The sequence below is a fragment of the Perca fluviatilis genome, chromosome 19 (genome assembly GCF_010015445.1).
Source record: "Perca fluviatilis chromosome 19, GENO_Pfluv_1.0, whole genome shotgun sequence".
In the NCBI taxonomy this organism is placed as follows: domain Eukaryota; kingdom Metazoa; phylum Chordata; class Actinopteri; order Perciformes; family Percidae; genus Perca; species Perca fluviatilis.
In genome coordinates, this window is record NC_053130.1 from 34,915,350 (window position 1) to 34,937,999 (window position 22,650).

The 22,650-nt window shown below is 40.8% G+C and overlaps 1 protein-coding gene across 4 annotated transcripts in view; it reads left to right on the forward strand.

Moving 5' to 3' along the window:
• The window catches only part of LOC120548523 (inactive pancreatic lipase-related protein 1-like), a 53,278-nt gene that overhangs the window by 20,167 nt on the left and 10,461 nt on the right, over positions 1 to 22,650 (forward strand). Inside the window, exons 2-12 of one of the 4 annotated variants that reach the window (XM_039784804.1) lie at positions 1,963 to 2,080; positions 2,176 to 2,241; positions 2,324 to 2,372; positions 3,229 to 3,380; positions 5,000 to 5,119; positions 6,455 to 6,589; positions 7,648 to 7,756; positions 8,577 to 8,696; positions 11,088 to 11,144; positions 15,267 to 15,383; positions 21,412 to 21,530. In XM_039784804.1, coding sequence (XP_039640738.1) covers positions 2,324 to 2,372; positions 3,229 to 3,380; positions 5,000 to 5,119; positions 6,455 to 6,589; positions 7,648 to 7,756; positions 8,577 to 8,696; positions 11,088 to 11,144; positions 15,267 to 15,383; positions 21,412 to 21,530 — 978 coding nt within the window. In that variant the 5' untranslated portion in view covers positions 1,963 to 2,080; positions 2,176 to 2,241. Of the gene's footprint in view, positions 1 to 1,962; positions 2,242 to 2,323; positions 2,373 to 3,228; positions 3,381 to 4,999; positions 5,120 to 6,454; positions 6,590 to 7,647; positions 7,757 to 8,576; positions 8,697 to 11,087; positions 11,145 to 15,266; positions 15,384 to 21,411; positions 21,531 to 22,650 lie in introns of all 4 variants that reach the window. The other 3 variants (XM_039784803.1, XM_039784805.1, XM_039784806.1) reach the window with 3 other exon arrangements.

Below are 22,650 nucleotides of genomic sequence, written 5' to 3' on the forward strand. Positions count from 1 at the left end.
TGTGGTGTCTGCTTTTTGAGTGGGGGGTGATGTACAGTGCCTTGCGAAAGTATTCGGCCCCCTTGAACATTTCGACCTTTTGCCACATTTCAGGCCTCAAACATAAAGATATAAAACTGTAATTTTTTGTGAAGAATCAACAACAAGTGCGTCCCAATTATGAAGTGGAACGAAATTCATTGGCTATTTCAAACTTTTTTAACAAATAAAAAACTGAAAAAGTGGCCGTGCAAAATTATTCAGCCCCTTTACTTTCAGTGCAGCAAACTCTCTCCAGAAGTTCAGTGAGGATCTCTGAATGATCCAATGTTGACCTAAATGACTAATGATGATAAATAGAATCCAGCTGTGTGTAATCAAGTCTCCGTATAAATGCACCTGCTCTGTGATAGTCTCAGAGGTCCGTGTAAAGCGCAGAGAGCATCATGAAGAACAAGGAACACACCAGGCAGGTCCGAGATACTGTTGTGGAGAAGTTTAAAGCCGGATTTGGATACAAAAAGATTTCCCAAGCTTTAAACATCCCAAGGAGCACTGTGCAAGCGATAATATTGAAATGGAAGGAGTATCAGACCACTACAAATCTACGAAGACCCGGCCGTCCCTCTAAACTTTCAGCTCATACGATGAGAAGACTGATCAGAGATGCAGCCAAGAGGCCCATGATCACTCTGGATGAACTGCAGAGATCTACAGCTGAGGTGGGAGACTCTGTCCATAGGACAACAATCAGTCGTATACTGCACAAATCTGGCCTTTATGGAAGAGTGGCAAGAAGAAAGCCATTTCTTAAAGATATCCATAAAAAGTGTTGTTTAAAGTTTGCCAAAAGCCACCTGGGAGACACACCAAACATGTGGAAGAAGGTGCTGTGGTCAGATGAAACCAAAATCAAACTTTTTGGCAACAATGCAAAACGTTATGTTTGGCGTAAAAGCAACACAGCTCATCACCCTGAACACACCATCCCCACTGTCAAACATGGTGGTGGCAGCATCATGGTTTGGGCCTGCTTTTCTTCAGCAGGGACAGGGATGATGGTTAAAATTGATGGGAAGATGGATGGAGCCAAATACAGGACCATTCTGGAAGAAAACCTGATGGAGTCTGCAAAAGACCTGAGACTGGGACGGAGATTTGTCTTCCAACAAGACAATGATCCAAAACATAAAGCAAAATCTACAATGGAATGGTTCACAAATAAACATATCCAGGTGTTAGAATGGCCAAGTCAAAGTCCAGACCTGAATCCAATCGAGAATCTGTGGAAAGAACTGAAAACTGCTGTTCACAAACGCTCTCCATCCAACCTCACTGAGCTCGAGCTGTTTTGCAAGGAGGAATGGGCAAAAATGTCAGTCTCTCGATGTGCAAAACTGATAGAGACATACCCCAAGCGACTTACAGCTGTAATCGCAGCAAAAGGTGGCGCTACAAAGTATTAACTTAAGGGGGCTGAATAATTTTGCACGCCCAATATTTCAGTTTTTTATTTGTTTAAAAGGTTTGAAATATCCAATACATTTCGTTCCACTTCATGATTGTGTCCCACTTGTTGTTGATTCTTCACAAAAAATTACAGTTTTATATCTTTATGTTTGAGGCCTGAAATGTGGCAAAAGGTCGAAAAGTTCAAGGGGGCCGAATACTTTCGCAAGGCACTGTATGGGTTTGGAGAGCTGGGGATTTTTTTTCTCTGCTCATTTATTTTTTTTTCTGTTGAAACTATGAAAAAAATTATTTTAAAAAAGAGTTACAATAATGTTATGGTGCTACACAATTCAGTCACTATTTTCCATACCCATGTAGTTCCTAAGTGTATTTAGAAATGACCTCCCAAACATGAATGTTTCTCCGGTAAAATGTAGCTAAACTCTAATCTCCAACTGGTGAAGGTGAATGAGAGCTGAATGTACCGTCTATATATCCAAACTCTGACACTGTCTTTCCTTGTTTTCACAGTGCTGATATCAGCTGGTTCACTGTGAGGCCGACTGTGTGCTCTGTATACCTAAGCTGTGTTGATCACTAAGATTATTCCTACAGACGTCGAATTCTGGACTGCACATGAAGGCATCAAGTAGGCACAAACGTTAACTATTAAATGACCTTCTCTTGACCTGTTAAATGTCTGTTTTTCACCTGTGTGTTTCCCACTCTTACGTGGGCAAAAAGACATCTGGCTGGGGTATTTAAAGTATAGTGCAGAGTTGGTTCACTACCTTCTTGTCTGGCCTGAAGGTAAGTACACAGCATGATCCTGTTCACGTCTTTGTTTCACTTCTCCAAATTCAGACACTCTAATGGGACTTTATGTTCACAGATGTCACACATATGGAGTCTGCTTTGCTTCCTTATTGGCACATCATATGGTAAGTTGACTTTAATTTCTGGATTCAGTTTTACTGAAATGGCAAAATAACTTTACTATAAGTTCAGAGGTCTGTGTGTAGCAAATGTCCAGCCTAAAAAGCTTGAAAATGTGATGAATCCTTTTGGACTTCCTGTTGCCGATATGCAATGTTTGCAACCTTTATTTAAGGTTCATCTGACCTATATCACGGATATGGGTCAGATGAACCTAATAGTACCGGGACTTACAATCTTCGTTCCCAGGATCTTTTCCTTCGGTCTGTTCCAAAGCTTAGAACTGAGCTGGGGAAAAAGGCGTTGTAAGTCTGCTGCTCCCTCTACCTGGAACAAATAACAGAAATCCCTGAAACTTAACAAGCTGCTCTCATTGGTCGCCTTTAAAAGGATGTTGATTGACTTGGAGGCAGCCACATCTGGCTGTAGATGTTTGCCTGGTGTGTTTAGGAATGTGGTTGACTTTGAAAAATTTGCTGATTCAGTTGTTTTATGTTTTTAATATTTGTGTGTGGTTTGTGTTAGTGTGTATGTGTGGCTGTACCATAGGCGTAATTTACAGGGGGGAATAATCAAAACTGGCCAGTGCAACCCCCCTTAAATATCTTATCATAATGATGAATGAAAAATACTAACCGTTTAAAAAAACATCCTGGAACAGGTGTGATGTTTTGAATATGCGTAAAGTTGTAAACAATAATAACATTACATAAATGAAGACATTAGCACCATAAATTGACGCAGAACAATTCACACTTTCAAAAAGAATTCTATTTCCTAGCATATCAAAACTGCATGAGCGTCATTGTGAGTTTCCCTGGATATGAGAGAGTGATGGTGATGTGTTCTCCATGTCCACAGCGGCCGAGGTCTGTTTTAATGAGCTGGGCTGCTTTAACGACCTGCCTCCCTGGGGGGGCACTGCTCAGAGACCAGTCTCCGTCCTGCCCTGGCAGCCCGACCAGATCGGCACCCGCTTCCTCCTCTTCACCCAGAAGAACCGCTACTACCAGGCAAGGCAATTTGGCTTGGTTACAGATAACAAGGAGCTGTTGTGTGTGTCCACTGTGGGGATCAACTAAAACAGCGATCGTTAGTCTATATTCACGACATTCTACTTCCGGGATTGCGCCAGTGCCACAGGAAATTCTGCCGGATGCATGTCTCTTTGCAGATGTCCGTCCCCTTCCTCTGTCTCTGTGTTGGTGTTCTAACCTCCGGTGGATTTGTGAGGACTATGGTTAACTGCTCCTCAGGTCTCTGCAGGGTAAATCCAGACAGCTAGCTAGACTATCTGTCCAATCTGAGTTTTCTCTCGCACGACTAAAACTACTTTTGAACGTACACATGTTCCACCAAAACAAGTTCCTTACTGAGACTATTTACCAGAGGCACCGTGGCTCTGTGAGGAGCTTAGCACCGCCCAAGATGATTGTGATTGGTTTAAAGAAATACCAATAAACCAGAGCACATTTTTCTCCTATCCCAGAATGCTGTGTGGACTAGCCAGACCCTCCTCCGCAGCGCCTTGGAGGAAGGTCTGGCAATGTGAGACTAGGCAGTGTCCCACTTTAGGACAATTCACCCTATTTGAGGTGAACTCTGCATGAAATAACTAAGCGATTGTCAACTGGTGGCCACATACGGCCCGCCAAAGCTTCCTGTCTGGCCCGCAGAATAATAAAGAATTCAGAAAATGTGAAGAGGAAAAAATGTGTTCTGTGTTGTGACAACAGGCCTTTCTTCCTGCAAGCATTTTCCATCAATCAGAACTCTTTTTTTAAAAGATTTTTTGAGGCATTTTGAGGCCTTTATTTGATAGAACAGCTTAGACATGAAATGGGAGAGAGAGGGGGAATGACATGCAGCAAAGCAAAGCAAAACACTGGCCCACTAGATAATCTAGTTATCATGATGGATTTATCATGTTTTTTAGGATTCTGAGACGCTTGTTAGGTATAAATTCATTTTATTGTATTTATTTTATTTACAGTGTCGGCTTAAAACTATTTCGCCTCTTGGAAAAATGTAGTTGATGACCCCCGAACTAAAACGTTCACATTTGTTCAAGTGTATCTTAAAACAATACTCACATTGAAATAGCTATTAGTGGATGAAATTTCTCCTCTTGTTCGTACTGGCTGCAGAGAGATCCCCTTCTATAGCGATGACAACGTAAGTAATGGGGGACTAAATCCACAGTCCTCTTTCAGAGCACAGATACATTCTTAAATTCAGATGGAGGCGTCAGCAGTCAGACCAATCAAGTGGGTTTCACCCACAGTTACAATTCCCTCTTTGTGCTTCAACAAACAGTGTGTAACACAAAGAGGGACTCTGGTTTTAAAAAAAAAAACTTTGAAAGACTTTGCTTGTCTAACTTGGACTGCTGAAGCCTCAAATCAACTCTAGAACTTTTTGTTTTGTTCAAAACTGTGGCTGTGGATTTTATCACCGATCACTTTTGATGAGATTGCTTTAAGAATGGATCTCTTTGTGGCCACTAAGAACAATTACAGCAACCAATAATGCTTTTAATGTACATACGGGCATGTGAGTCTTGTGTTAAGACAGACTTGTAAACCTATCCTTTCAGCTTCAGTGTATTCATCTTTGTTTTTGAAACTGTCAGGAGATCAAGACTGACCAAACCATCCATGCATCAAACTACGGCGGGAAGAGAAAGACTCGATTCATCATTCCTGGTTATTTGAAAAAAGGCGATGAGGACTGGCCACAGGAGATGTGTAAGGTAAGAAGGCACACTTCATGGATGCTCTTTGACAGATGTGAAGAACACACAATGATAGTTTGATCAAGAGGCTTCATAAAAGAATAAGCTGTGGGTATGTTACTTAAAATGTGAACTTTGCCCCTAATTTTTGTTTTCCCTGTCACTATTAGATCATTCAATCTAACGGACATTGTAAACTACTTCTCAAGACTCACTTATGTTCCCTTCCTTCAATTAACTAATTAACTGATTATTTTGTTCTCTTGTTAATGTCATCTATTGTTAATTCTATTGTTCTTTTGGGTTTGTTACTGTCCTGCCTGTTTGATGTTTCATCCTAAATGCTTTTAATGTAAAGCACCTTATAACTTTCATTTTGAAAGTGATATATGAATAAATCTTTAATCATTTACTTGAGGTACTATATTAACTGTGACGTTGTGATACAGATGACAGTTGATTTGATATGTAAAATCTGCAAACTAGTTTATTTCTGTTCAGCTGTAACTGTGACATTTAAAGACATATAGTTAAACACGGAGGCCTGACCTATCTGACATCACTGCTGTGCTTATTTTCTGTACTGTGTTGCTTTGCTAGCGTCTTTGATTAACCAAAATCTAGCATAATGAACAGCAACATCTCACTGCTCATGTCAATTAGCTCTCCACGCTAACGTTAGAGAAAGTGTTGACCTATGAAAGCATTAAACATGCATCTTAGATGTAGTATATCCAGTTGTTCCTCGTCCGCAGGAGTTTTCTAGCTGGAGGTTATTGGAAACAAACATTGTTATTGGGCCAACCCGTTCTCACTCCCAACTCGTAGAATGCTGACGCTTGGTGGGTCACGTCTCTCAGCATCAGATACCGACGCAAAAATCCCTCCAGCATAGGTATGGAACGCACCGGGCAGAGCAGCAACTCGACTGCGGCGCTGTAAGATGACGTAGTATTAAGAGAGACAACAGTAGAGAGTAGTATGAAAGACTAAAATCCGCATAAGAAGTTGGTTGGGGGGGTGGATGGGTCAAACAACACAGGAGACCAGGGTTCATGTCCCGTTATTGTGCTGCATGCCAGTTAAATGTATGTCCCGACCCAGAGCGTCAAAAAGTGACGCCAAGAGTCTCAACAAAGTGCGTCTAAATATGACGTTAAAGAGACTTTTTGTGTCAATAACAAACGCCAAAGGCACTTGACCAAGCATCACTTTTTGACATGATGGGAGTGAGAATGTGTTGGATTGGGTCTACAGGTAAGTAAGAAAATACGCTTTTGGAACTTGGGTGAAATGACCCTTTAATTCTAAATTTCATACAGTTAGTGTTGACTACCGTGTTGCTGTTTCCAGGTTATGCTGAAGTTGGAGAATGTGAACTGCATTGCTGTGGAGTGGAAGAAAGGTGTGAAGACTCAGTATGTCCAGGCAGCCAATAACGCCAGGGTGCTGGGGGCCCAGGTGGCATTCATGATCACATTCCTCAAGGTAAATACAGCACCTCATTAACCGTCACTGGAATACTGCAGGTATGCCTATACTATGAGTATTCCTTCTCGAAGGGAGAGACATTTTGGGGAAATATGCTTTGTTGCTGTCTGATCCCCAGTGGTGGAAGAAGTATTCAGATCCTTTACTTCAGTAAAAGTACTAATACCACACTGTAAAATTACTCTGTCACAAGTAAAAGTACTGCATTAAAAAAATTTATTTCAGTAAAACTATGTAAGTATCATCAGGAAAATGTAGTTAAAGTATTAAACCATTGTAGAAAGAGTAAAGGATCCAACCAGTTGTGTGTTTAATGGCCTAATCATCTCAGCTGGACTTATATATTAATAATACATTATATTGTCGACTAGTTTACTTTAGAATCAAACATCAGATTTTATAAACTACATGTGTTCTGTGTGCAGAAATGTTAATGTGTAAAGTAACTAGTAACTAAAGCTGTAACAGATGAATGTAGCGGAGTAACTAAAGTACAATATTTATCTCTGAAATGTAGCGGAGTAGAAGTAGAAAGTGGTATGAAAAGAAAAGACTCAAGTAAAGTACAAGTACCTCAACATTTGGACTGAAGGACAGTACTGGAGTAAATGTACTTAGTTACATTCCACCACTGCTGATTCCTAGTACAGAGATACTGTGATATCTTTTTTTCATCTTATGCTATGCTAACAGTTTCCATAGTAGTTTCCCCTTGCTTCCAGTCTTTGTCGCCAGCTAGGCTAAACATCCTGGACCTATGTCTCTAGTGGACAAAGTAAGCTGTAACTGATACCTATGTTCCATCCGACTCCAAGTAAGACAGCATACATGAATTTCCCCCTAACTGTTGGTCAGGTTCTTATGAAGGAGTATTCCAGCGTTTTCATATCACTGCCTCGAGTGAGTATTACACAACAGGGTGGGGGGGCAGACACAACTGGGAGCTGGGAGGATATTCTCACGTTCACACTGTGGTTGAAGGACATACTGTATTTTGTTTGTACGATAGCGTGGTAGATAAAGAAGGTTTGAATGTAACATGTTGCATGACACAGGCCAACTTCAAGCAAACGAGTGATAAGTTCCATATTATCGGACACAGCCTTGGAGCTCACGCTGCAGGAGACGCTGGCAGCAGGACGGCTGGCCTCGCTCGCATCACAGGTACACCTGCTACTACTGCTATCATGCTATGTCCTGCTACACCCTGCTACGCCATGAACTACTACAACAACTACTATTTCTAGTCATAGTTCCATTATCTTTATTGTGACTATAATTGCCACTGTTCATCAACCCCCAACCAGCACTGTCAGACACCTCCCACCAAGAGCCTGGGTCTGTCCAAGGTTTCTCCCTAAAAGGGAGTTTTTCCTCGCCACCGTCGCACTAAATGCTTGCTGTTGGGGAATTACTGGAGTTGTTGGGTCTTTGTAAATTATAGAGTGTGGTCTAGACCTACTCTATCTGTAAAGTGTCTCGAGATAACTCTTGTTATGATTTCATACTATAAATAAAACTGAATTGAATTGAATAATCTGTAAGGCACTCCCTGTGGACAGGGGTGGTTCTGGGGAGCAAGGGTGGCCAGTGCCCCTGCTATATTAAGCCTTGACCCCCCCTCTGGCCCCTCTAACTGTGGCAAATATTTTCATATATCTTTAAACCCATCTTTATCCCCAAAGAGGGGATATTATTCATGTGCAGTGATAGATAAAATGTAGGTCAACACTGAATGAGTATTCTTGTGTTCATTGTTATATGTGTATTGGTCTAGAACCAAACCTATGGAGGGTTGGTGGTATGTAACACTTGTGCTTAATATATTTGGTACCCCTAAAATCACACGTGGCCCAGCTGAGTTTCTACAATTCTGTGTGTCCCTGAACATGTTTGATTATTTCATAATTTTCTTTTAGAAATGAGCTACAGTAAAAGGATCAGAAGGTGATCTGTGATTTAACACCTTTCTCTCTCTGCTCAGGACTTGACCCGACTGAACCTTACTTCCAGGACACTGATGCCTCCGTACGCCTGGACACCAGCGACGCCGCCTTTGTGGATGTCATTCACACTGATGGACTTCCTTTCAAGTCCAAACTAGGTACATGTCACCGTTGATCCCAATGACTGAGCTCAAAGTGGGCAGTACTTGCTCAAACAACACATTCTAAAATTTCTAAAAAATCTCTGTTAGAGGACGCGCTTGGTCAGAACTCTTGGCTTTTCTTTTCGACGCTCTTGGTCGGGACGTACGTTTAACTGACATGCAACACAAGAACGAGAGGAAAAGATGGTGGGTGGGGTTACAAAATGTACACCACCGGTCAAAAGTTTTAGAACACCCCAATTTTTCCAGGTTTTTATTGAAATTCATGCAGTTCAATGTCTTATTGTACTCTGAAATGAAATAATAGAACAAATGAACAATTTAAGTTAAAAAAGAAATCATGGAATCAATTTATAAACCAAAATGTATTCTAAATTTTTGACTCATCAAAGTAGCCCCCTTTGGCAAATATAGCAGCTAAACACACTCGTGGCATTCTTTCTACAATGGAAATCAAATATTCTTCAGAAAGTTCTTCCCAACTCTGTTGCAGAAGTTCCCATAAATGTGTGGCACTTGTAGGTTGCTTTGCTTTCACTTTTCTGTCCAGTTCATCCCAAACCAGCTCAATGGGGTTTAAGTCTGGTGACTGTGCTGGCCACTCCATGTTTTTAAACTTACCATCTTGTTCTTTTTTGCTAAGGTAGTTCTGGCATAGCTTGGACTTATGTTTTGGGTCATTATCTTGCTGTAGGATGAACCCCTGACCAACTAGGCGCATCCCAGAGGGTACTGCATGGCGCTGCAAAATGCTGTGGTAGCCGTTTTGGTTCAGGGTGCCTTTCACTCTGTACAAATCACCGACCCTGGATCCAGCAAAACAGCCCCAGACCATCACGCTTCCTCCTCCATGTTTGACAGTTGATGTCACACACTGAGGAACCATCCTTTCGCCTACTCAACGGAGTACAAAAATCCTGCGTGATGAACCGAAGATTTCAAATTTTGATTCATCAGTCCATAACACCTTCTTCCAGTCTCCAGTAGTCCATTGACGATGTTTCTTGGCCCAGGCAAGCCTCTTTTTCTTATTCTGACGTCTTAGCAATGTCTTTCTTGCTGCAACTCGACCTATCAAACCTGCAGCTCCAAGTCTTCTCTTTCCAGTTGAAACTGAGACTTGCTTATTACGACCACTATTAAGCTGAGCTTGAAGCTGTTGTCCTGTGAGCCACCTATCACACAAGCTGTTGACTCTCAGAAACGTGTCTTCTGATTCTGTTGTGGCTTTGGGTCTGCCAGACCTCTTCCTGTCAGAGTTTCCCCCAGTTTCTAAGTGCCTTTTGATGGTGAAGAATACTGTACTCACTGACACCTTGACTTTCTTCGCAATTTCTCTGTAGGAAAGACCAACATTCTTTAGTGTTATGATGGTCTGTCTCTCTTCCATTGTTTTTTTCCCGCCATTTTTATAGCAACGCACTACTTTCTGCAGTACAATACTGTTCATATAATGCTCAGGAGGGTACGGTACCACAGTGTGTTCCAACAATACTTTTATACAAACAGAGGGGGTTGTAAGTAATCCAGACAAGTTGGAACACCTGTGGGAATTGGTAGCACCAACTTTCAAAGCTTGAAGCTTGTTAACACATTTCTTGTTTCCTGAAAAAGGCCTTTTTGTAAAATACTGAAATGTACATTATTTTTCAGTTTTGGGAAACCTTACTTTTTTTTTTAACCTCAGGCAGTTCACCACTTACCTTTGTACCATTTCAAGCTATTCATTGGACTTGAACTGCTAAAATTTCAATAAAAACCAAAAAAAATTTGGGTGTTCTTAAACCTTTGACCGGTACGTTTCAGTCAATTACTGGAATTGTTGTAGAGTTGTTGGGTCTTTGTAAATTATAGCATGTGGTCTAGACATACTCTATCTGTAAAGTGTCTCGAGATAACTCTTGTTATGATTTCATACTATAAATAAAATTGAATTGAATAATCTGTAAGGCACTCCCTGTGGACAGGGGTGGTTCTGGGGAGCAAGGGTGGCCAGTGCCCCCGTTATATTAAGCCTTGACCCCCCCTCTGGCCCCTCTAACTGTGGCAAATATTTTCATATATCTTTAAACCCATCTTTATCCCCAAAGAGGGGATATTATTCATGTGCAGTGATAGATAAAATGTAGGTCAACACTGAATGAGTATTCTTGTGTTCATTGTTATATGTGTATTGGTCTAGAACCAAACCTATGGAGGGTTGGTGGTATGTAACACACTAATATATTTGGTACCCCTAAAATCACATGTGGCCCAGCTGAGTTTCTACAATTCTGTGTGTCCCTGAACATGTTTGATTATTTCATAACAATGTTTTTAGAAATGAGCTACAGTAAATGGATCTGAAAGTGATCTGTGATTGAACACCTTTCTCTCTCTGTTCAGGACTAGACCCGACTGATGTCATTCACACTGATGGACTTCTTTTCAAGTCCAAACTAGGTACATGTCACCGTTGATCCCAATGACTGACCTCAAAGTGGGCAGTACTTGCTCAAACAACACATTCTCAGTCCCATCGCGTCAAAAGTGACGCTTGGTCAGGTGCCTTTTGCATTTGTTATTGACGTAAAAAATCTCCTTTAAAGTCATATTTAGACGCACTTGGTCAGAACTCATGGCTTTTCTTTTCAATGCTCTGGGTCGGGACGTACGTTTAACTGACATGCAACACAAGAACGAGAGGAAAAGATGGTGGGTGGGGTTACAAAATGTACGTTTCAGTGACACCCGGGACAAGAACGGGACATGAACACCATTCTCCTGGGGTAAAGTCCTGTGTTGGGAGAGAGACGGGCTGGCTCAAATTGTCTTCACTTCTTCTTTCTGAAACTCTAGTCCAAATCTATAAGCTGGGTTCCTGTTTTGAATGAATTTATTTTTGTTGATTTAGTGGTAGGTGGGTGAATAGGGCTGGGGGGAGGAATATTGTGTTATGTGTGTATATCTGTGTGTGTGTGTGTGTGTGTGTGTGTGTTTGTGTGTGTGTGTATTTGGGGGTGGGGGAAGTGGTGGGGGTGGAATTTGAATGATGCACTTTGTTCTACATTTACATGTATGAAAAGTGCTATATAATTGAGGTCTGATTGATTGATTGACAATGCTTACTAGGGCTGTTGGAACGAATACCGAAATTTGAATATAATTCGAATAGTAAAAAAATCAATACTATTCGATGGTGAAATTACTATTCGAATGTGACTTTTTTTATAAATATGTTGGCTAACGTTAGCTAATCTCCCTCTTCTCGCCTTGACCTACCCGCATGTGTGATTCATGTCATGCCGTATGAACAATAACAGCGGGAGTGAGAAACACACGGGTCTAAGACTTGTGAGGTCTAAGACAACGTTAAGTACCGACAGAGATGGCAAAAGTACTCACTTCCCGTACTTAAGTAGAAGTACAGATACTTGTGTTAAAAAATACTCTGGTAAAAGTAGAAGTACTGATTTAACTTCTTTACTTAAGTAAAAGTAACAAAGTACAGGCTTTGAAATGTACTTAAAGTATAAAAGTAAAAGTAGCCTTGCGAATGACAAACACTTTTTATGCAAAGCTACCTGGACCACACACGTTACTAGAGTGCAAGATGAGAAACTTCAGTGGACATAAAAACCAGGCTCTTTATATGCCATTGTCTACATTTTAAATGGATGTCTGCCAAACATCACATATATGATTATTGTGACAGAGACTGGGACTCCAGCTTAATAAGATTCTGACTGAGTAGCAAGATATGAATTCAATTGTGATTCTGTGAGAATTCACAGATCCAGTTTCTCTTTTTTTAATCGTCCCCTTAACATTTAAAGGAATCTACATGTATGTGTGTGTGCTCAAATAAGAAAATAAAAGGATACAATATGAATTACTAAACATAGATTAATTAAGAAGTTCCCCATACTTTTAGCAACATGGCCATTTTGCGTAAATATATACACGCTTTCACTAAAACCACGCCAAATGGCGGGTTATTTGCTATCGCCATTTTCAGCTATCCCGTATAGAATGATACACGCAAACAGCGTGATGTAAACAGACCCACCACGTGGCCTCGCCCGTTAGCGATTATCGCGAACGCGGACGATACTATCGCGAGAACAACGTCACACGCCTGGCAAGAAAAAAAAAATGGTTGAGTTTAGGAAAAGAACACAGGGAAAGGCTTTAGTAACAAAACAGTGACAAAAACACGGAAAATAACGACTAAAACACGCTTACGACAACAACAAATGGTTGGGTTTAGGAAAGAAACATTGGGTAAGGCTTATTAAAAACAAAAAATTAAAACAAAAACGGCAAAAAACGGCAAAAAACGGCCGAAAAATCGCCACACGCGAGGCGCGAACCCGGCTCTCCCAGGTGAAAGTCCTGTGTTTTCATCCGCCACCCCACCTACCTCCGTTCCTTTATACCACTCGCTACGGCAGAAATGGACTCGCAATATAGGCCAATGGCGGCCGATTTGCGTTGATATACACGCAAAAATGCGATTATGCGTCTTCATAACACGCAAAAACGGAATACAAATTGCCGTGTCATACATACGCCAATTCATGAGATCAGTCTGCTTTTAGAGTTACACAGCACATTGGCCAGGAGTCATACTTGATGCCTCCTAGCCTATCTCAAACATCTCTCTCAGATAAGGCCAGGGATGATTGGGAATGTCTTGCTGCTTGTCTGCCTAATCTCTGGGATCTCTGTTTTCTTCATTTTCAATCATGTCGCCGTCCATACTACTAGTGCTAACGTTACCACCATCAAGCTGCAATTATTTGCCGCAAATGAATGCAGAATGCGGCCGAATCTGTCGAGTCGTCTTGTAGTGGTGCATTACATGCAACGTAGCCTACAGTATATTCCTATCCAATTAGATTGAATTCGGTATTGATCACGTGAAAAATAATAACGGTAACTCCAGTGAAATTATTTGAAACTTGCTAGTGAGGACTAGATTAGGACTGTCTTTAAAGCTGATGCTGGTTTCAAACTTCGCCCCCCCCCCCAGGTGTGTCTGTAAAACACGGACAGAGACAACTTCTCTCTTTTGATGCTTTACAAGCAACGTGAAACCTAGCTAACAGGTGAAGAACACAAACAACTAAATCACTAGCTAACCTACTTTAACTGTGCAGGGACTATAGACCAATACAACAACAGGCTTAAATGAACTGACAACATAAGTTATACGACTTACAGTTCTCAAGGATGCACACACACCATCTCAACTGATTATCCTCCGGACAGCAGTCTCTCTTTCTTTTTCTCACTTTTTTCTGTGGCAAGCCACGCTCGCGTTGTTGGCGCTGTCGGCGCTTATTCTCCGACATTACGACCTCTTGTACAAAACTAAAGTAACGAGCCAATTTTTAAAATGTAAGGAGTAGAAAGTACCGATATTCGTGTTAAAATGTAAGGAGTAAAAGTAAAAAGTCGCCACAAAAAAAAATAGTAAAGTAGAAATATCCGAAAAATTTACAGTAACGAAGTATTTGTACTTCGTTACTTCCCATCTCTGAGTACCGAGTAATGTTAGTAAAACATCACAGAGCTGACGTTACATAGTGAGTAACGTTAGTACACGGGGGAGTGACAGGCTCCGGCTGGAAATCGTAAGGAGGACGGGAAATAGTTTTAAAATGACTTTAAAATTGCTATCCACCGAGCCAAAATGCTAATGTTATCAATAGTTAGCTCGTTCTGGTTTCCTAACTGCTTCGGGAGGTAACGTTAGCGTAGCTGGGAGCTTCATGGAGAAAGCTGAAGTTTATGTTAGCTCCGCTACAGCTGTCAGTTAGCTTCCACGTCATGTTATCGTCTTACAGATGTAGTCTCAGTAACATGACAATCTGCTGGAATCAATTTGCTTATAAATCACTAAAATAGTAGTGACAGCACCGTTTGGCTTGGTTATCAATGCAGTTAGCATTGTTTGTTACTTACCTACCTAGTTTATGACAAATGGTTTCGGCTGTGCTTCCTAACATGATGTCATTGTGCTAACCGAGCACCGTTAGACTTTACAACAGAGCCGGTTCACTTGTTAGATCATGTTTCATTCCAGAGTTCTCTGATGGTTTGTCGCGTGGTGGAAAATGAATATAAACAAAGTTGCGTGCAGGCCCCTTCAAGGCCAGTCTAATGTTAGAAGTCCCTCTAGTGGACAGAACATGTAACAACATTGATAGTAGTGGCATTGACAATGCATAAGCCTGAGTAGCGTTGAACATATTTAACAGGCTGCAATTGAGCATTAAATATTCGAACATTATTCGAATATTAAAAAAAATCTCAAATGGAATTCGAATAGTATTATAGAGGAAGATTGACAGCTCTAATGCTTACAGAAAAAAACTATTTAAAAACAATATTCAGTGCTCTTCAAAACAAAGTCAGTTTTAAATTCCCATCTGTATGCTATTTTTTAAAAGTTGTGTAATACAGTGGAATATAAGGGAAGTGAGGCTTTATCACCTTTATCAAATGTTAGTAAAATCTGAAAAAAATTAAAATCTTTTGTCTCTGTACAAAAAGAGGTTTCTGTTTCCCTCCTCTCAGGTCTGGGCATGTCTCAATCGGTGGGCCACATTGACTTCTACCCCAACGGGGGAGAGCTGATGCCCGGCTGCTCCGCCAATAAAGGCCATCCCTCTGACCTGGACGCCATCTGGGAGGGTGAGATAAATACACACATTGACACATTTTAATAGACAAAATGGAATGTAGTCACATTTTTTCTGCCCCCCAAACAAGGACTGCAGTCCCTGACTTGTTGTGTCTAATGCTTATGGTTCAATAGACCTGCTGTCAGAATTCTGACTATTATTTGACCATGTATCATGTCCATGTGGTCTAACTGAGAAAGTGTAACTTAGAGCAGCGTTTTGAAGAGTTGACTGACTTGAAGAGGTTTGAACTGAAATGATCACTTGAATGTTTGTATTGATGAGTTTATTTAACTCATCAAAGTAAGTTTCTCAAGCACTTTAGCAGACTGCCTAGCATGCATTGTTTGAGAGTCAAAACTCTCCTGTGTTTTTTACACACATGACATGAGATGGAAACTTGCTGTGCTTTAAAAGAATTGATTCTTTGATTCAAACCATAGACTGTATAATAATAATGGACCGAGCATGTGTGATGTCACCCATTGGTTTGTGGAGATCTGCTATGAGTCGTCGAGTTTGCCGTTACGGGCGTGGCTGTCTTGGTTGGGATGTGAGGATTTTAGAGGAGAGGGAGGAGTGAGGGAGGAGCCCTTACACTCTACTTTACGTTACACACCTTCACTGGCAATCACATCACATCATAGCCCCGCCCTAAAACACCGCCTGCTTCATCACCGATTTTAAAATCAACGAGACCATAATTAAAAAAATGAACATCATTCTGTGTTGCAGACGACTTAAAACTAGCGACTGAGACCATAAACTCATTATCAAAATGTTTACTGAGGTCATAAATCAAGTGAGAAGTGGGTCATTTCGCCATAGACTTCTACAGAAACCAAACTCCTTTTGCAACTGCACTTGTCACCCGCTGCTGGAATTCAGGTAGAATGCAGGTTTAAGGCACTTCCGCATTTGCAGCACTTCGCCGAACCAGATGCATTGCCCATTAATATTTACAGTCAATAATTCAAACTCACATAGCTCAGCTGGTTTTACGTTTTTACAACTCATGAGATGACATTGAACTGATTATTTAACTTGAGTTCAGTGTGTGTGTGTGCTGTGTACGGTATATATATATATATATATATATATATATATATATATATAGCTCAGTGGTTAACATCACTGTGAGACCGGGGTTCGAATCACAGTCATGGGGTAGCCGACACCAAGGGCCAAGGTGGAGCTAGAGAAGATGTGGAAAGTGAAGGCAACAGTGGTTCCAGGGGTAGTGGGAGCACTCAGGGCTTTAACCCCCAAACTGGGAGAGTGGCTCCAGCAAATTCCAGGAACAGCTAAGATACTGCGCAGAACCCTCAGGCTCCCAGGCCTCTGGTAACGGACCTGATAAGGATCTGCATTATTATTTTGGAGGAGGTACTGTTAAACTGTTTTGAATTATACAAAGAGGTGTTTCTATTAAAATATAAAACAATAGAATTACAATTCAGCATCACAAACTACGTCCTCCAAAATGAGCATACGTTGAATCATCACCCCTCTAGAAAACAACATTGAAGCCTTCATGACGGAAGGATTTACTGCAGGTTTTTATTGGAGTCCAATATTGTGGTATTAGACTGCAAAGTGACCTTTGATATACTTTTTTGATATACTCTACACACTACACGTCCAGTCTTCTTAAGTCTAAAAGCTCTGTCACAGCACCCCTCCTATACATAACACAATGACTCATACATCCTAAGTTTTCAACCATGCAACTTACGATGCAGACGCCCTGTGGAATATTGGAGTTGTCCCAATGGAAAAATCGTAAAGAAACCCCAGGCAGGAGTTATTCCCGCTGGACCTATCTGAGCAAATATTTTCTAATATGGATGACGACGGCCTTCTTTTGAAATGTGCCGCTGAGTAGCGAGGCTCAAGTAGCAACATTGGTGCCATGCCTGGGTTAGGGGGGGTGTTGGCACAGCTACATCTGCCACTTTTGATCCTATAGATAAGAGAGGGAGAGTCGGAGCCAGGGCTGCATAGCTGGAGGTCTTGGAGCGCCTGGTGTTTGCCCTATTCTGGAACAGAAAACAACAGAGGCTGTGACCTCTTTCTCCGTCTGTCTCTCCCTGACACTGACCACGTTTACATGCACATAATATTCCTTTTTTTGCCCCTATTCCGAAAAAGACAATATTCTTCTAAGCTGTTTACATTGCTAATGAAAGTGAATATTCCACTAACATTTCCATGATTTTTTCTAAGTTTACCAGTGGTGGCAGACTTGTTCGACCATGTGAACACAGCGTCCCTCTTTCATAGGGTTGGGTACCGAAACTCGGTTCCAATAGGGAACCGGTGCCGACGTAAACGGTAGTAACGAGACCGAATAAGAACGAAAGTTTCGGTGCCTCATTTCGGTGCTTGACTTTACACTACACCTGACAGCATGTAACGTTAGCCTACCTTTAGCTAGCAGCTGGATTTAACACCGGTAAAATGCTGACAGCTAACGTTAAACAGTGTAAAGTGTGACTGGATTTCACTGAGGAGGACTTCAACAGGATGTAACAGTCTGCTCAGCAGCGCAGCAGCAGCTGCCGCTGTCGCAATTCATAGATATACAGTAGTAGTACTAGTAGTACTAGTAGTACTATGTTTATATGGTCGGAATTAAACAACACAGACGGTGCGTTCACTTGCAGTTGCCGTTGTCGGAATTAAACAACACAGACGGTGCGTTCACTCGCAGCTGCCGTTGTCGGAATTAAACAACACAGACGGTGCGTTCACTCGTAGCTGCCGTTGTCGGAATTAAACAACACAGACGGTGCATTCACTTAAAACAGGTAGCCTCGTGGTGCATTCACAGTAATTGTAAAATACCCTTTTCCCATCTGGGGTTCAACAGCAATTTACTGGTGAAATAAGTTATTGTTATTGTTATAGTTATTACATTATTATTAAATCTTTAATTTTGACCATGGCCTTAGCAATAAACAAGTCACTGACTGTTGTTTACTACCCTTATTTTTTTTCTTCTTCTTTTTTTTTTAACTTTATTGAAAAGTACCGGTTCAGGCACCGGCACCGTTTTAAAAGTATCGATTTAGCACCGGAATCGAAAAAAAAACCAAACGATACCCAACCCTACTCTTTCATTCCTTCAACCAGCTTCTTGAAAAGGTTGGTGTAGTGATGTGTGAACATATCCAAAAACCTGTTGATATCTACAGAAGCGTATTACATTCACCATAGAAAAAAAAATGTAGACACCTTATCTCGTAATTACGAGATCCTGATCTCGTAATTTTGAGAAAAGATCTTGTAATTGCGAGATCAGGATCTTGTAATTATGAGAAAAGATCTCGTAATTATGAGATGAATGCATTTTCACAACAACAGAAAACAGCTCTCTTGTGTGAAACTTTCAGGCTAGCTGATGCCATGGAAGCAAACAGGCCTACGTCATGTGTTGTCAGAGATGGCAAAAGTACTCACTTCCTGTACTTAAGTAGAAGTACAGATACTTAAAAAATACTCTGGTAAAAGTAGAAGTACTGATTTAACTTCTTTACTTAAGTAAAAGTAACAAAGTACAGGCTTTGAAATGTACTTAAAGTATAAAAGTAAAAGTAGCCTTGCGAATGACAACCACTTTTTATGCAAAGCTACCTGGACCACACACGTTACTAGAGTGCAAGATGAGAAACTTCAGTGGACATAAAAACCAGGCTCTTTATATGCCATTGTCTACATTTTAAATGAATGTATGCCAAACATCACATATATGATTATGGTGACAGAGACTGGGACTCCAGCTTAATAAGATTCTGACTGAGTAGCAAGATATGAATTCAATTGTGATTCTGTGAGAATTCACAGATCCAGTTTCTCTTTTTTTAATCTTCCCCTTAACATTTAAAGGAATCTACATGTATGTGGGTGTGCTCAAATATAGAAAGAAAATAAAGGATACAATATGAATTACTAAACATAGATTAATTACTGTAAGAAGTTCCCCATACTTTAAGAGTTACACAGCACATTGGACAGGAGTCATACTTGACGCCTCCTAGCCTATCTCAAACATCTCTCTCAGATAAGGCCAGGGATGATTGGGAATGTCTTGCTGCTTGTCTGCCTAATCTCTGGGATCTCGGTTTTCTTCATTTTCAATCATGTCGCCGTCCATACTGCTAGTGCTAACGTTACCGCCATCAAGCTGCAATTATTTGCCGCAAATGAATGCAGCCGAATCGGTCGAGTCGTCTTGTAGTTCGTTACATGCAACGTAGCCTACAGTATATTCCCATCCATTTAGATTGAATTCGGTATTGATCACGTGAAAAATAATAACGGTAACTCCAGTGAAATTATTTGAAACTTGTTAGTGAGGACTAGAACCTTATTTAAAACTGATGCTGGTTTCCAACTTCGCCAACTTTCCAGGTGTGTCTGTAAAACACGGACAGAGACAACTTCTCTCTTTTGATGCTTTACAAGCAACGTGGAAACCTAGCTAACTTCGCGGTGTGAGCGTGTGTCCGGGCGCTTATTCTCCGACATTACGACCTCTTGTACAAAACTAAAGTAACGAGCCAATTTTTAAAATGTAAGGAGTAGAAAGTACCGATATTCATGTTAAAATGTAAGGAGTAAAAGTAAAAAGTCGCCACAAAAATAAATAGTAAAGTAGAAATATCCGAAAAATCTACTTAAGTACAGTAACGAAGTATTTGTACTTCGTTACCTCCCATCTCTGTGTGTTGTAAGTACCAACATCACCAAAACCGAGCTTGTAGCTACTCTTCTTCGTCTCCCTTAATACCAACATACACCATGGTCATATACCTAGACACCCTCTGCTGGTCACACTAGGTATTACAGTTGATTCATTACAACACACGTCTCACCTGTTTAGTTTAATCCGTTTTTATTTTGGTTTGGGTTTGAGACATTGGGAGATGCTATTCCCTTCCCCTTTTTTTTTTTTTTTTTTTTTTTTTTTTTCCCCCTCCCCCCCCCCCCCCTCTAGACTTTTGCGGTTGTTCTGGCGGAAAGCCCATTCTGACCTGTTGGACATTGTAGTGTTTCTGCAGGATCAGTTCAGTTGAACAGATATGTCCATTAACTAATACTATCTATAAAGTTACATAAGAGGTATCACGCTAACTTAACCCAGCTGAATATAATGTTACCTCCCGGTGGTACAGTTGATCACTGAGCCGTGGCCTACTGACAACTAACCGCCTTCCAGGTGTTTAAAATTATCTCATAAGGATCAGGATCTCGTAATTACGATTTTTTTTTCTATGGTGAATGTAATACACCGTAGATATCTAAGTCTTTGATAAAGTTTAAAAGTAGCTGTGTTTCTCCTTATCGGGTCTGCAGCTTTGCAAACTGTTGGCTGGTTGGTTTGTGTACAGTAACCATAGCAACGCACAGAGCTGACCAAAAGCCGTAAACAGGCAAGTAAAAACCTTGATTGAGACGCATATTCCGAATGCGTTGTATACATGTCCAGAGAAGGCTTCTAAAACCAGAAAACTACCAGAATATCCCACATGATGTCTTAATCAGAAAATGCTATATTCGGAAAAAGGCCTTATTCTGAATATCCAACTGGAATATGCTGTTTACATGACCTGTATCAAATTTGGAATATTGTCCTATTCGGAATAATAGTGGAATATTGGTGTGCATGTAAACATAGTCAATGTTCACACAATCTTCTGACTGTAAGATTCTCCTTATTCGTGTTTTACTGGTACTGAATTTCAAAAGTGTAACTTCTTCCTAAATATATTTTGATTTCATTCAAAATTGTAAGAGGACATTTCAATACATTTTAATGTTATTCTCTCTCTCAGTTGACGGCTTTTCAGTCTCCTAAACACCCAGATCTTTCTCAGCCATAATGACTGCGGTCAGACGGTCATGAGTTCCTACTCAGCTATCTGAAATACAAGACTCAAATCTACATTCACATCTCTTCACTGATTGCTCCTCCTCTTTTAATGTGCCTCTCACTTCTTCTCCTCTTCCCTGTCATCACTTGTTCCTTTTGCCAGGTACCAAGAAGTTTGATGCCTGCAACCATGCCCGAGCCTACGAGTACTACAGCGAGAGCATTATTAAGCGCCAAGGCTTTGTAGCATACCCCTGTTCTAACAAGGACAGTTTTGCTGCTGTAAGTCTTTGGTTTTAACTAAGAGTTTTAAAGTTCCACTAGTGCCTGTCCAAGTGTTTATTTCGTTGCAAGATAGAAATGATGAGACATTAGTTAATTGTGCATTCTACAGACTTAGATATCTTGTTTGGTTGGTGCATGTTCAAAGTCTTTTTAAATAACTGAATGAGTTGACCTGGAAGCATTTAAGTTATAGCCATGTTATTTCCTTCATCTAAATATGTGCATTTATTTGGTGAGCAAAAATTGGATAACATTAGCTTTAAAACCATGCCAGTGGGCAGTAGCTTAAATGATCTGTCAAGCTGTAGTACATGATAATAAATCAATCAATGATCCACACTACAATCTGGAAATACAGAAACGGCTAAAATGATCATGAAACGTTCAAGTAAAGGGAAATTCTTTCTCTTACCCTCCTTTTCTGAGTCTCTCTGCTTTCCATACCCTGCTACCACTCTCTCTATCCTCTTCTCTCTCTGTCTTCAACATTACATTCTTTCTAGTCTCGCATTGCCAGACCTTCCTCTGCAGTACTGTGGAGGAAGGTCTGGTTCTTGGATGGGAGAAAAAGGTAAATCCTAAATATGTCCGTCAACTGTGTAAATATCTAAAGTTAGCAAAAGAAAATATAAATACATTATACTTGACGTTGACAAAACTTTCAAATGAGGTGGGGGGGATAGGGGGGGGGGCACATAGGCCTTTGCCATAGGCATTGGTGCACCTTGTACTGCATCATCTTTTGTTATAGAGCATCTTTAGGCCTATACGAATGCACCAAATTGAAAGTTGATGTTTTGTACAGTAGGCAAACTCTTTCCTTCTAAAACGTAGTGTAGAGGTATACAAATACTTCAATAAAGCACAAGTACCTCTAACTTGTGCAGTATTTGAGTTCATGTCGCCTACATACTGCACCTCATGACATGTTTCTTCAAAGGCGAGAAAAGGTTGTTAGGAAAGGCAAAAGGACATCATGTTTTTCAGATCTAGCCTTAGTGCCTGGTCAGACCAAAAAGTGTCACAGCGAAATCCATCCGTGTGTCCTTGTGAAACAGGTGGTGCTGGAACCACGGTGACTGCATGCAGGGCTACTTGGAGAGCTACTGTGGCTGGG